The sequence below is a fragment of the Lutra lutra genome, chromosome 3, assembly GCF_902655055.1.
Source record: "Lutra lutra chromosome 3, mLutLut1.2, whole genome shotgun sequence".
NCBI classification, from domain to species: domain Eukaryota; kingdom Metazoa; phylum Chordata; class Mammalia; order Carnivora; family Mustelidae; genus Lutra; species Lutra lutra.
Window position 1 is genome coordinate 28,840,147 of NC_062280.1, and position 15,018 is coordinate 28,855,164.

Here is a 15,018-nt window from a genome sequence, read left to right on the forward strand (position 1 = left end):
TTCTGTCAGGGACCACTGAAATTTTCCCATAAAAAAAAATGTGGTTGGCACCCCCACAATTAAGTAACAATAATTAAAACTTTGCCTAACCTGAACAAATTTGTTGGTAAAGTATGTTAGAAGAAAAGGAAAAAATAACTAGCTATTAGCTGCTGGTGGGCTCTCCAGCTTTTAGGAGATGGACTACATTTATAAGATGTGGACTTTTTGGGACGCCTGGGTGGCTCAGTTAGTTAAGCCGCTGCCTTCAGCTCGGGTCATGATCCCAAGGTCCCAGGATCTAGTCCCACATCCGGCTCCTTGCTCGGCAGGGAACCTGCTTCTCTGCCTGCCACTCTGCCTGCTTGTGGGCGTGCTCTCTCTCTCTTGCTCTCTCTTGCTCTCTCTGACAAATAAATAAATAAAATCTTTAAAAAAAAAAAAAGAGTAAAATTTGCCTTTAAAAAAAAAACAACAAAACCTGGACTATAGAGATGTTTGGTAGAATCTATGCATTTATGTGGCCTTATGACAAAGAAAGGAAGAATTAAAACCTTCTAAAAGAATTTTGATCACTTGCCATAAAGAATTAAAAGGACGGAGAGTTTTCTTAGAGGCTACTTACGCTTTACAGATGATGGAGTGCTGAACCTCAAACTCCAAGTTAGTAATAACAGGGCAGGTGTACACTCTGGCGGCTGAAATATCTGACGAATTTTCTTCTCCAGGAACAGGTTCGGTCTTCCAAGTTTTATTTAACTTTTCCATGTCCTCTTTCAGCTGGTCTAAGCACTGACTTAAAAATTCATGAGCATCCTAAGAAGGCACAATATCTTTAATCATAAAATCAGAACATTTCCTATCACAGTGATAGCTTGCTAACACTGTGACTTACACAACTAAAGCACTTGGAGGTCAGTACCATATGTGAAAAAGGTCAGATTTACTCTAACAATCTGGGGGTACATATTTTGTGAATAAGACTAAATGACACTGCACCTGGTGAATCACCTAATTTTACCTCTGAAACTAAGAATGCACTATATTATTGTATAGTGTTGCATGTTGTATTACACACACAACACATAGTGTCTTATTACAAAGACAACACTATATGTTAACTGAACTGAATTTAAAGAAACATTAAAAAAAAAAGGACAGATTTTATATTCTTAACTACCAGTTGGATTAGCATGAATGTATAAATGAATCACTCCTTTAAGATAAAGTATTTTTTTCTAAAATAGCCTTTGTAGCTAAAAGAGCCTAAGCTCCTATTATGGCAAATGAGATTTGTATTTTCCAAATATGGTAAAATACACAGAAGAGTCTTATTAACCCTTAACGTAAGTCCTCAGTTCTTTCAACCTGTGATGAACACACGTACACAAATCTCATTTTTAAATGGAAATTAGATAATACACTGGTATCATTTCAATTTCCTTTATCTCAAAAATGTTTAAAAACAATTAGTACTCACATTCTGCATATAACCAGAGAATCTCTCTGCTGTAGCGGAAATGGCATTTTTAACCTTCTTGAGTAAATCTTTTTTGGTCTCTGAATTACAGATATCTTTTTTAACAAGCAAGTGTGCAAAGCGTCTGTTAAAAGAAGAGACAAGTTTGGTGTTATTTTACAGAAGTTTGGTTAGCATATTTTAAAGACTGTTAGCAATGGCACATAAAACTTTTCAGTGTCTATAACTCTGCTACTCCATAATCAATAAGGTAAAAGGTTACTTAGTAAGAATGTAACAATTACCTGATAAGTGCATTGAGTGGAATTTTCTTCCATGGGATACCTTGCTTAAGCAAGTCATTTGCAAATGATTGAAGTGAAAAAAGAGATTGTAAGATAGCATTCATATAGCAGGTATTTCCCAAATTGGAGAAGCTGAAAATGAAAAAATAGTACTGTTGAAGATTACAGTAGTTCCTGACATATGTTCATTAAAGTAGGGGGTTCTCCAGTACAGCACACATCAGAATCACATGGAGGGCTTGTTAAAATACATATCACTCGGCCCCAAATAGAAACTATAGATCTAGACAGAGAGAGTGCAAAACTGTGCATTTCTAACAGGACTCCAGTTGATACTGATGCTGTTGGTCTAGGGACCATACTTTGAGAACCACTGGATTATAAGATTATAATAAGGGAAATTATACATTTTCAAATGAAAGCTAAAAATAACTGGGGACTTATCCAAAGAGCTATTTGTTCTTGTTTATAATTTTAATTTTTTCCCTGAGATATAACTTAACTCATTTCTCTTTTGTATATCCCCAGAAGTAGAACAGCTGGGTCATAGGATATATGTGTTTAGGTTTAATGGGTATTGCCACTTTTCTAAAGCAAACTTTAAAAAAAAACTTTTATTTAAAAATATTCCCTTGGGGCACCTGGGTGGCTCAGTGGGTTAAAGCCTCTGCCTTTGGCTTGGGTCATGATCCCAGGGCCCTGGGATCGAGCCCCGCATCAGGCTCTCTGCTCTGCAGGGAGCCTGCTTCCTCCTCTCTCTCTGCCTGCCTCTCTGCCTACTTGTAATCTCTGTCTGTCAAATAAATAAATAAAATCTTAAAAAAAAAAATCCCAAACTCTCAAAAAAGTTGCACAAGAATATTCTTTATCCATATTCACCAACAGTTAATCTTCTGTACTATACGCTTTACCATTTAATGCACCTCTCCCTGTATTCCTCCTGAACCACATGAAAGTAAGTTACATAGATCACAGCCCTTCAGCCCTAAATACTTCACGGTGTATTTCACAAGAACAAGAAGATTCTCTTATATAATCAAAGCAAAGTTAGCAGCTTTATAAAATTTAATGCCGATATGCTCTTATCTAACATACATTGACATTTGCGAAGAATACAACCTCCCCCACCCCACCACTGGTTTTTAATGGACTGTTCCTCATGTTGGGTTTGCTATTTCTTCATGAAGAGATTCAGTTCAGGCTGGAAAAACACATAGTGACACAGTGATACTGTGTCCTTCCAAGGGTATCACACTCAAAGGTACATGATATTCCTGTGCTGATCACTGGCGATGTCAATTTTGAATACCCTGGAGAACTTCCACTTCAGACTATGAGAAAGTATCTGGGTCTGGAATTATCCTCCTATCATGGACAATGAAAAAAAAAAAAAAAACAGTGGACAAAACACTTAACAATAGGCAGCACCAAGACTATGATCCTTAAGAGAAGGGAAACAAACGGTGTGCGTACATCCATTATGCAGGGTTTCTGGCTGCAGGCAGTTTGTGAACTCTGTCCAGGGAGGGGTACCCAAACAGAGCCTAGAAATCATGCTGTACTGAGTTGAAAGAAACTGGAGTTTGATAGGCTGAGGCTGCTAAGATTTCTGGGACAGAGTATCTGAGAGGAGGGAGCTGTACAAAGAACTCCAGAAATACGCAGTCTGTTGAGTATTCGGCTGAATACCAGCCTGTGCATTCTTGCGGTAAAACCCCATGACACCAGTGAAGAACTTCAAGAAAAAGAATGATTACTGGGAAGCTATTAGCAGAATAATTCCCAGAGGTCATGCAGGACCCAAAATTGTTTGAGTTCCCACCAGAGTGGAGAGACTTAGGACATTACTCATAGGACATTACTAGAAATCCCAGAGGAGCCATGATTTAGAAAAGGAATTAAATTAGTCTTAGAATAAAGTCCTCTCTAGATTTGACACTAAAGAGCTTAAACACATGTCTCAGAATAATTAAACCCAACTGCAGATATTAAAACAGCTACTATAAATATGCTTCAGGTGATGACAGGTACAAAGGAAAACATTAAACCTTTAAAGGAAAGAAACAGAAGATACAAAAGAAGAGCCCCAAATTAATTTTAGAGGTGGAAAACACAACAGATGAAAATATTATTGAATGAGATTACCAGCAGATTAAACACTGAAGAAAACACCAGTGAACTTGGGGACACAGCAACTTAAAATTTTAAAAAGTGAAGTATCTATATATTTTATGTAATACACAAAATTCAGATTAAAATATTATAATTCAAACACATGAAATATTAAATATAATATTACACTTTAACATATTCCATTTTATATATTTGAAAGTTTATACATATAAGCAAACATGTATTTTATTATTTCTCCTTTTTTTCATAAAAAACAAAAGATAGAATGCTATACAGTGTATACTCTTTAGTGACTTTTTTAATTAAACACATACTTTGTTATTTTCAGGTTTCTTTTTTAAAATTATAGCCATCTCAGTGAGTGTAAAATGGTATCTCATTTTGGCTTTGAGTTCATATACCTTCTTCAACTTTTTATACTTTTTCAGAGCTGCACAATTTTCCCTTGTTTCTAGAAATCTGCCCATTTCATCCAGTTATCTAATTTGGTGGTGAAATCATAGTATTGTCTTAAAATCCTTCTTACTTTGGTAAGGTTGGTGGTAATATACTAACTTCTGTTTCTGATTTTAGTTATGTGAATATTCTCTTTTTATCAGTTTAGATAAAGGTTTGTTGATCTTTTCAAAGAATCAACTTTGTTGATTTTTGTACTTCTCTTGTATTTCTAGTCCCTATTTTATTTCTCTCTAATCTTCCTTCTGATAACTTTTGGGTTTAGTTTGGTCTTCTTGTTCTACTTCCTTAAGGTGTAAAGTTAGGTTATTGATTTGAGGTCATTTTTTTAAAATCATGATAAAATACACATACAATTTACCATTTAACCATTTTTATAAAAAAAATTTTAAGCAAACTCTATGCTGAATAGGGCTCAAACTCATGACGCAGAGATCACGAGTCACGTGCATGCCCTACTGAATGAGCCAGCAGGCGCTCCACTATTTTAAGGTACACGGTTTCAGATCCATCAAGTACACTCACAATATTGTACAGCTATCACCACTATCAATCTCCAGAACTGTTCCATTTTCTGGAATTGAATTATTGTACCCAATTAACAATAATTCCCTATTGCCCTCCCCTTGGCAATCACCACTCTACTTTCTGACTCCATGAATCTGACTATTGTGAGTAATTCATGTAGGTGAAATCATACAGTTTTGTCCTTTGGTGACCAGCTTATTTCACTTAGCCCGTCTTTAAGTTTCATCCATATTGTACCATGTGTCAGAATTTCTTTCCTATTTAAAGCTAAACAGTGGGCACCTCGGTGGCTCAGTCAGTTGACTGTCTGCCTTTGGCTTAGGTTGTGATCCCAGGGTCCTGGGATCAAGTACCGAATCAGGATCCTTGCTGGTCAGGAAGCCTGCTTCTCCCTCTGCCTCTGCTGCTTCCCCTGCTTGTGTTCTCTCTCTTTCAAATAAATAATTGAAATCTTTTTTAAAAAACTGGTTAAATAAAGCTAAATAGTATTCCCTTACATGTATAAAACACATTTAGTTTATTTACTCATGCACTGGACACTTGGGCTGCCTTCACCTTTAGGTGAGACATGGATATATAAATATCTGTTCAAGTCACTGCTCTCAGTTCTTTTGGATATATACCCAGAAACAGGCTTGCTGGATTGTATGGTCATTCTACTTTTAATTCTTTGAGGAACTGCTATACTATATCCATAGCAGCTGCACCATTTTACATTCCCACCAGCAAAGTCCAAGGGTTCTATCTTCTTCACAGCCTCACCATTTCTTTTTTAATGTAGGTGTTTCCTACTATTGATATCCCTCTGAGCACTGCTTCTGCTGCATCCCATCAATTCTGGCATGCCGCTAGAGTTTTCATTCATCTCTAAATATTTTTAAATTTCCCTTGTGATTTCTTCTTTGACATTACTGGTTAAGAGTGTGTTATTTAATTTCTACGTATTTCCAGTTTTCCATCTGTAACTGATTTCCAGCTTCATTTTATTGTGGTTCAAAAAGAAACTTTAGATGATTTCAAACCTTTAAAATTGAAACTTATTTTGTGGCCTAACATATGGTCTCTCCTAGAGAATGTTTCATGTCCATTTGAGAAGAATGTGTATTGTGTTGTTGCGGGGTGGAGTGTTCTATATACATCCATAAGATCTAGGAAACTTAGAGTGTTGCTGAAATCCTATATTTTCTTATTGATTTTTCTGCTTACATATTCTATCCATTATTGAAGGTGGAGTACTGATCATATTCAGCTATTATTTTACAACTGTTTTTCTCTCTGCAATTTATTTAAACATCTTGCCTATTGTGTTGCCTGGGTGACTCAGTCGGTTAAATGTCTGACTCTTGATTTCTGCATAGGTGATGATCTCAGGGTCGTGAGATCGAGCCTCCTATCAGGCTTTGAGGCTGCTTATGATTCTCTACCTCTCCCCACTGCTTGCATGTGCATGCACTTAGTCTCTCTAAAAAAAAAAAAGAGCTCAGAGAAAAGAAACAGGTAAGCAGAGAATAAAGTGAAATAGTTTCACTGCAAATTTTATGTTATATGCTAAGACATTAAGCATATATATTATAATGGATAAGCCAAATTGGAAGAGGTCACTCATTCAAGTAAAAAAAATAACCTTAAAGCTGGTACAAAAACAGTAATTTGAGTAATACTGAAAACAAGCTGATAGTTTGAGGAGAGCAATTTGGTAATAAAACATTTCAAAGTGCCTTCCTTTAATCTAAATGAAAATACACTTCCAAGAATTTATCCTATAGAAAAGTTTCAATAAATTTTTAAAAAGAGGGACGCCTGGGTGGCTCAGTTAGTTAAGCAGCTGCCTTCGGCCCAGGTCATGATCCCAGCGTCCTGGGATCGAGTCCCACATCGGGCTCCTTGCTCATCAGGGAGCCTGCTTCTCCCTCTGCCTCTGCCTGCCATTCTGTCTGCCTGTGCTCGCTCTCTCTCCCTCTCTCTCTCTGACAAATAAATAAATAAAAATCTTTAAAAAAAAAAAAAATTTTTAAAGATATGTATATGAGAATGTTCATTCTAGCCTGGATTGTAAAGGGAAATCTAAATGTGTACTAACATGGTTGAAGGTTATGTATTAATATATGAGGAAGGGGGCACCTGGGACTGAGCCCTGCATTGGGCTCCCTGCTCAATGGGAAGCCTGCTTCTCCCTCTCCCACCCCCGCAGCTTCTGTTCCCTCTTGCTGTGTCTCTGTCAAATAAATAAATAAAATCTTAAAAAAATACACACACACACACAGAAAAACACACACACGGGTATGTGTGTGTATATATACATATACATATATATATACATATTATAAAAAAATTTTTACGCAAACTCTATGCTTAATAGGGCTCAAACTCATGACCCATGATTAATGTGGAGTGATAAAATTAGGGAAGAGAGAATAGAGCAAAGTGGTTAAGAATGCAAGTGGAGGGGAGCCTGGGTGGCTCAGTCAGTTGAACATTCAGCTTTTTTTTTGGCTCAGTCATGATTGATCGATCTCAGGGTATGAAATCAAGCTCTGCGCCAGGCTCTGGACTCAGTGTGGAGTCTGTTTGAGATTCCCTCTTTCCCTTTCCCTCTGCTCCTCCCCCTGCTCATGCATGTCCACTCTTTCTTTCTTTAAAAATAAATAAATAAAATCTTAAAAAAAATAAAAAGAATGCAAGTGAAGTCCAACTGACTAGATTTACTACTGTTGTATCACTGACTGTATCACCTTGAGAAAGTTAACTTTTTTTATTTTATTTTATTTTTTTAAAGATTTTATTTATTTATTTGACAGAGAGAGATCACAAGTAGACAGAGAGGCAAGCAGAGAGAGAGAGGAGGAAGCAGGCTCCCTGCTGAGCAGAGAGCCCGATGCAGAACTCGATCCCAGGACCCTGAGATCATGACCTGAGCCGATGGCAGCGGCTTAACCCACTGAGCCACCCAGGCGCCCAAGAAAGTTAACTTTTCTAAGCCTTGGTTACTTCATTTGTGAAAGCAGATTTTTGATACATCTAGCTCACAGTGGGGCTGTGAGGATTTAAAGAAAAAAATCTATTTAAACACTTAGCACACAGTATTTGTCATATAACAAACACTTCAGGTAAGGCTGCTACTATTATCATTAGTTATTAATTATGATATCTTTATGTATTTAATAAAATTTTAGTATGAAGGGGATGGGGAGGTTATACATAAAATAGTGTTGAAGTATCTCAGGAGTATGACGAAGTGTATGTGATTGGAGAATACGCCTTTTCTACTTAATGATTAGTATGGTCTATACAAGCACTTTTTTTCAACGTTCAAAAATTGGAGACTAGATAATGGAGTTATCATTACTTATGGTGTGATGAATCTTTAATAAGTGAGTGCATATTTGAGAACTATAATTAATATGACTCCTTTCATCATTTTTTTTAAAAAAAGATTTTATTTATTTATTTGACAGAGATTACAAGTAGGCAGTGAGGCAGGCAGAGAGAGGAGGAAGAAGGCTACCTGCTAAGCAGAGAGCCTGATGCAGGGCTCGATCCCGGGACCCTGAGATCATGACCTGAGCTGAAGGCAGAGGTTTTAACCCACTGAGCCACCCAGGCACCCCTCCTTTAATCATTTTTTTGACATCAAGCAGAATATACTTCAGTTAATGACTTAATAAAAAGAAAGCAAACTATAAAGAATTTACCTACCCCTGCAGTTGCTGTTGTTGGTGAGAGGAAAGGGGCACTCTTGGCTTGTTCCAGCCAGTGTAATCCTGGTTACACCTCAGTTTTTTAACAGAAAGAGGAGCTGGTTGAGGAAGAAATCCCAAACTTCTTTTGGCAGAGGGAGTTTGGCTTGAAACATTAGTCCTATAAAAAAGAACAGATAGTGCATAAGCAAAACAATTTTGCATGCTATTTTTTCCCCTAGCAGATTCAGAGAAGTCAGTATCTGGGAAAAAAAAAATTCTAAACTTGAAGAAATATCAGTAATAATGGTCACCTCCGGAAAAACTCCCCAAGTGTAAATTAGCAAGTCTGTCAATAGACAGCTGAAGAGGCATATGATACGATACCTACTTAACCTATCGTTATTCATGACTTGAGAAAAACTATAATATAGTTCTAATTTGCTATTTACTTTTAGTCACTTAATGGATGTGATACATCAGTTTTCCTAGTCTTAAAAACATTTAGGCAGTTATTTTTTTCCTATTACAAATAACGACACAAAAATACTCTTTTACATCATCTCCTGGAGAACTTCCTTTAGTTTATATGCTTAGAAGTGAAAGTGCGAGAAGTAAGCATTTTTAATTTTTACTTTTCTGAGACCTTGTAATTGTTTTCCAAAAACACTGTACCAATTTTCATTTCCACTAACAGTGAACTACCATTTCACATGGTTTCCATTAATGAGTGAAACTGATCTCACTGTTGTTCTATTTTGCATATTCCTGATTACTGCTGAAGTTGAACGTATTTTTACAACTGTTTGTTATTCTCTGAACTGCTTCTGTGTACCCTTAGTTTTATATTGGGTTCTTAATGATTTGTAGTTTTCCATGTATTTCATATTCTAATCCTTTGTCTATTATATGTTCTAAGGTTTTTTTTTTGTTTTTTTTTTTAAGATTTTTACTTATTTGACAGAGAGCGCAAGCAGGGGGAGTGGCAGGCAAAGGAAAAGGGAGAAGCAGGCTCCCTTGCTGAGCAGGGAGCAGGCTGTGGGGCTTGATCCCAGGACACTGGCATCACAACCTGAGCTGAAGGCAACGCTTACCCGACTAAGCCACGCAGGAGTCCTGCATATGTTTTAAGTTTTAAGCCTTTACACAGTTTTTAATCAACCTTTTATGTTTTTTTTTTTTCTTTCAGAATTCACTTTCTACTGGTTGTTCTGAGGAGCAGTAGACATTTCAATTTGTACACAATTCTTAGTGTATGTACCAAAAATCTAAAAAATCATGTAGTTGTTAATTATTTTATAAAATTTCTCGGGACGCCTGGGTGGCTCAGTTGGTTGAGCAGCTGCCTTCAGCCCAGGTCATGATCCCAGCGTCCTGGGATCGAGTCCCACATCAGACTCCTTGCTTGGCAGGGAGCCTGCTTCTCCCTCTGCCTCTGCCTGCCATTCTGTCTGCCTGTGCTCGCTCTCTCTCCCTCTCTCTCTCTGACAAATAAATAAATAAAATCTTTTAAAAAAATAAATAAATAAAAAAAATAAAATTTCTTCCAGTGACCTTCCAGCTTAAAATTTGAAGGCAAATTTTCCTTAATCAAGTACCAATTTATGATAATTAATATGTGATAATTTTTCTTACCAAGTATCAATAGCTTCAAAAGGTGACATGCTGTTACACTGTTAAGTCCCACTAATTTGCAATTTAATATCATATACTCTACATACTCAAATTTTCAATCTTGCACAGCACATTAACAAGGTTACTAGGAAAACTGGACTGCCAGGACCAAGATGTTACAGAGTGTACAAAATTCTGACACGGGGAGCCAGGATCAAGAAGTGGTTTTCTTGGGGCGCCTGGGTGGCTCAGTGGGTTGAGCCGCTGCCTTCGGCTCAGGTCATGATCCCAGGTCCTGGGTTCGAGCCCCGCGTCGGGCTTTCTGTTCAGCGGGGAGCCTGCTTCCTCCTCTCTCTCTGCCTGCCTCTCTGCCTACTTGTGATTTCTCTCTGTCAAATAAATAAATAAAATCTTTAAAAAAAAAAAAAGTGGTTTTCTTTAGGAAAAAATTCTACCAAAAATATGGGGAAAGAGTAATTTAAAATGTTCATGACCTATTAAATGCATGACTAACTCCAAACTGCCATTTAGTATGCTTGGTATTATGGGTTAGAAAAAGTATCCCATCTAGGAAATGTTAAGCTGACACCCAAGACAATCAAAGCCTCCCATATTTGATATCCCACTACTTTCTGGCTGTACCAAGAAACAATTAGCAAATGATTTAACCTCTTAAAAAAAATACACTTAAAAAAATGGGATGTGGTGGGATTTCCTCCTTAAATATGTTTCTAGAGCTACTAAAAAACTTGCATTTATAATATAATTGATAAAAATCTTTCTCTAGATCATACAAGAAGGGAGAAAGGGACCACTGATAAGACATGGTTTATGGTTATTAATCAGATGTGGCTTTCTCTCCTGCTTCATCTGAGGCTGGACGCTCCTCATTTTTAGCTTCTCCATTTTCTTTCTTTTTTAAAAAAGCTTTTAATTATTTATTTGAGAGAGAGAGAGAGAGCGCCCAAGCAGAGGGAGCTACAAAGAGGGAGAAGGAGGACCCCCACTGAGCAGGGAGCCCAACATAGGGCTCAATCCCAGAACCCTGGGCTCACAACCAGAGCCAAAGGCGATGTTTAACTAAATAAGCCACCCAGAGGCCCCAGTTTGTGTTTTCTGCAGGTAAGTCTTTTGTTTACTGGTTAGCCACTTTAGCCTGTTTCACTTTGCTTCCCTTTTCTCCCTTTGTTTCAACTTTTTTTTTGGTCTGAAGGTTTGTCCTTTCCTACTGCCTTTTTCTGGCTTTGTTTAGCAGGTTTCTCCTCCTCTGCTGCCTCCTTGGCACCCCCCCAACCCCAGAGCTGACCTCCCTCTTGGGCATCCTGGTGGCAGGCCACAGCGCAACTAGAGCCTCTTTGCAAAGCTGGGCTGCCTGGCCACTGCCCTATGGTTTCAATTTTTGTGTCTTAAGAATTAATTTTATAATTCTGTAATGTAAAGTCACAGAATATTTTCCTCTAGAAGTTTTTTTTTTTTTTTTTTAAGATTTTTATTTATTTATTTGACAGAGAGCACAAGCAGGGAGCGGGATAGGGAGAAACAGGCTCCCTGCTGGTAGGGAGCCCAATGCAGGGCTCCTGCATTGATTCCAGGACCTTGGGATCATAAGCTGAGCCAAAGGCAGACACTTAACTGAACAACCCAGGAGCCCCTCTCCTAAAACTTTTAATTCTCATCTTCCTCCTACTTTAGTCTTTAATCTCCCTAGACTTTCTTTTTTTAAGATTTTATTTGTAAGTAATCTCTACACTCAATGCAGGTCTGGTACTCACAAATCCAAGATTAAGGGTCACATGCTCTACTGACTGAACCAGCTAGGTGTCCTTACCCTAAAGTTTATCATTAGCTTTCTATTAGTTTTATCTCTTACTGTGCATTACTACACACCGCAAGGTGTATTTGCTTCCATCTTTTTTCATCTTTATATTGTAATTGTTTCTTTTAAATAGAATATAGATTATTTTTCTTCCTTTAAAGTCCAGTCTTTCTGGGGCGCCTGGGTGGCTCAGAGGGTTAAAGCCTCTGCCTTCGGCTCGGGTCATGATCCCAGGGTCCTGGGATCGAGCCCCACATCGGGCTCTTTCCTTGGTAGGGAGCCTGCTTCCTCCTCTCTCTCTCTCTCTGCCTGCCTCTCTGCCTACTTGTGATCTCTCTCTGTCCAATAAACAAATAAAATCTAAAAAAATAAATAAATAAATAAAGTCCAGTCTTTCTTCCCCCCCCCCCCCTTCCAGTCTTTCTCTTTAACTGGAACACTTTGTATTTATATTTAATGTCATGACTGATTTGGACTAGTAACCTTAATTTTTTTTTTGGATTAGTAACTTTTAATATCCGTGTACTAATTCTATCACCTTTGTCGTTTCTGAGTATTTATTAATTTTTCTCCTCCATGTGAATTGTATTTTTCTGCTTGTCTGCCTAGTATGTTTCCTTGGACGTCAAACATGGAAAATTTTATCTTATTGGGTGCTAGATATTTTTGATTTCTATAAACATTCTGGAATTCTGCTCTGAGATGTGGTTAGGTTACCTGGAAACAGTATGTTATTTTGGGGTCTTTCCTTTTAAGGTTTCTTATATGGGAACAGAGCAGCAGTTAGTTCAGGGATAGATTTCCTTTCCAACAAGACAAGACCTTTCTTAGCACGCAAACTCCTGCTATCAGGAAAAGGAATGATGTCTGGCTTTATGTGAACTTCAAGTATTATTCCCTTAGATCCTGTGGGTGCTTCCTTCCCAGGCCTTGGCTAGTTTTCTCACCTGTATAAGCTGATCAGCAGTCAACCAAATACTCAAGGGGGACCCTCTGCAGATCTCTGCCATTCTTGCTCTGTGCAGTTATCCCCTCTCGTCTCTCTTCTGTGAATTCCAGATGCCTTGGCCTCCCACAACTCCTAGTTCCATCTCCTCAACTCAGGAAGAGCACAGGGCTCTGCTTGGTTCCCCCTTCTTACATGGCAGCCTGGGAACTTTCTCCAAGAAGCAACGTGGGGCAGTCATAAGGCTAATGTCATTTGTTTCCCATCTCTCATGGATTACTGTCCTTCATTGCCTCACGTCCAATGTCATGAGACCCGTAATATTTCATGCATTTTGTCCAGGTCCTCAGTTGCTTCATGAAGGAGGGCAAATCTGGTTCCTCTTACTTCATCTTGGCCAGAAGTGGAAGTTACCTTTAACTTTTTAATATGTGTTACTTGAGTTCTCAAAAGTAACTTAAAATGTATTAATTGCCCTACACTCTACCCCACTCCTATACTTCTCCTTATTGTCTAATATTTTATTAAGTTTTTTGCTTTCAAGCCTATTGTATCCTCATTTTATAAAAACTATCAAACTATTTAGATGTATAAAATAATCCCTAATGGATATTAGTAATAGTATTTGCCTCTGGAAAAATAAACAACTAGGAATTAAAATAGAAAGGGAGATTTACTTTCCACTGTACGTACCCTGCAACTTCTAAAGTTTCTACCATATGCACTTATTAATTATACAAAAGAATTTTAAAAGTATTTAGATATTTAAATATGCTTTTATAATTTTTTTGCTGATATTTTCATTCCTTCCTTTGTTCAGTTTGCTTCTTGCAGAATAAACTGTCTCTGTATCTAAAAACAGCATTATTTGTCTGCACTCTTGAATTTTAGCTTGGCTGGGTATAGAATTCTTTTATGCTATTACTCCAGTGTCTTCCGTTTCTGTTGTTGCAAATGTCAACTCCTTTCCCTTTATAAATGATGTATTTTCCTTCAAGGAGCTTTTAAAATTTCATCTACAATGTGGATTTTTTTTTTTTTTTTTTTTTTTTAAGTACCTGCTGTTTGGTATTTGCTAAAGCTTTTCACTGTGTGGACTTTCATCACTTTCATCCATTGTTTGTCTGACAAATTCCTTGTCTTTATGTTCCTTGGCCTTATTTTCTCCAAAATGCTATTAAGACATGAAAGATAGGGGTGCCTGGGTGGCTTAGTTGGCTAAGCCTGTGACTCTAGGTTTCAGCTCAGGTCATCATCTCATGGTTGTCAGATAGAGCCCTACATCCAGCTCTGTGCTCAATGGTGAATCTGCTTAAGAGTGTCTCTCTCCCTCTGCTCTCCCTCCCCCGCTACCTGGCTCATGTGCTTTCTCTAAAATAAATCTTAAAAAAAAAAAAAGACATGGAGGATACACCATGGAGCCCAACATAACTCTCCTCATTTCACTGCACACTAAACACTTTCTGTGTTGCATTCCACAATCAGGCACTCCTAACTTATTTAGTAGTTGCCACAGTATGGACCTCTAAGCTGCATGGGACTTCAGAGATTCAGAACTCCTGCCCCTATGCAGGTAACACAAATGCCAGTCACTGAAATTCCCATTTCTGTGTATCTGCACTCTGCTTAGGGAGCATTAGGCAAGCAGCACATTTATGGTTCCAAACCCAAGTGTTTTGCCTTGGCTTATTAGCACAGAGAGCAATTCTGAATTTGTAGCTTTATATAAGAAACCAAATTCTGGCCTGGGGTCATGTTCAGTTCCCTATCTCATGCTGGTTTCCTAAACACTTGACTCTAGTCTGTTTTCCATGTGCCCTATGACTTCAGTCTTTACTCAGTATCAGTTTTTTCTCATTGATTTGGAAATTTTCACTTCATCTTTGAACAAAGCTTTGCATTAAAAAAAATTTCTTTCCCTTAGCCAACCTGATGTGCAGTGAATTCTATTATTTTGAGGGGAAATTTGTACATTTCATTATTTACAAACTAAATTTAGTTTTTGTAAAAACTTGGATTCCTTTAAGTTTTTTTATTTTTTAGTTTAATTTTTTAAAAAAGATTTTATTTATTTGACAGAGAGGTAGTGAGAGAATGCAAGTAGA

At 37.6% G+C, this 15,018-nt stretch overlaps 1 protein-coding gene across 4 annotated transcripts in view; it reads right to left on the bottom strand.

Annotated features, from left to right (window-relative positions):
- The window catches only part of USP37 (ubiquitin specific peptidase 37), an 86,350-nt gene that overhangs the window by 40,603 nt on the left and 30,729 nt on the right, over positions 1-15,018 (bottom strand). For all 4 annotated transcript variants that reach the window (XM_047721037.1, XM_047721036.1, XM_047721035.1 and 1 more), the window contains 4 exons: positions 8,557-8,718; positions 1,744-1,875; positions 1,460-1,583; positions 605-795 (listed from right to left, as the gene is read on the bottom strand). In XM_047721037.1, the coding sequence (XP_047576993.1) occupies positions 605-795; positions 1,460-1,583; positions 1,744-1,875; positions 8,557-8,718 (609 nt within the window). The remainder of the gene's footprint in view (positions 1-604; positions 796-1,459; positions 1,584-1,743; positions 1,876-8,556; positions 8,719-15,018) is intronic.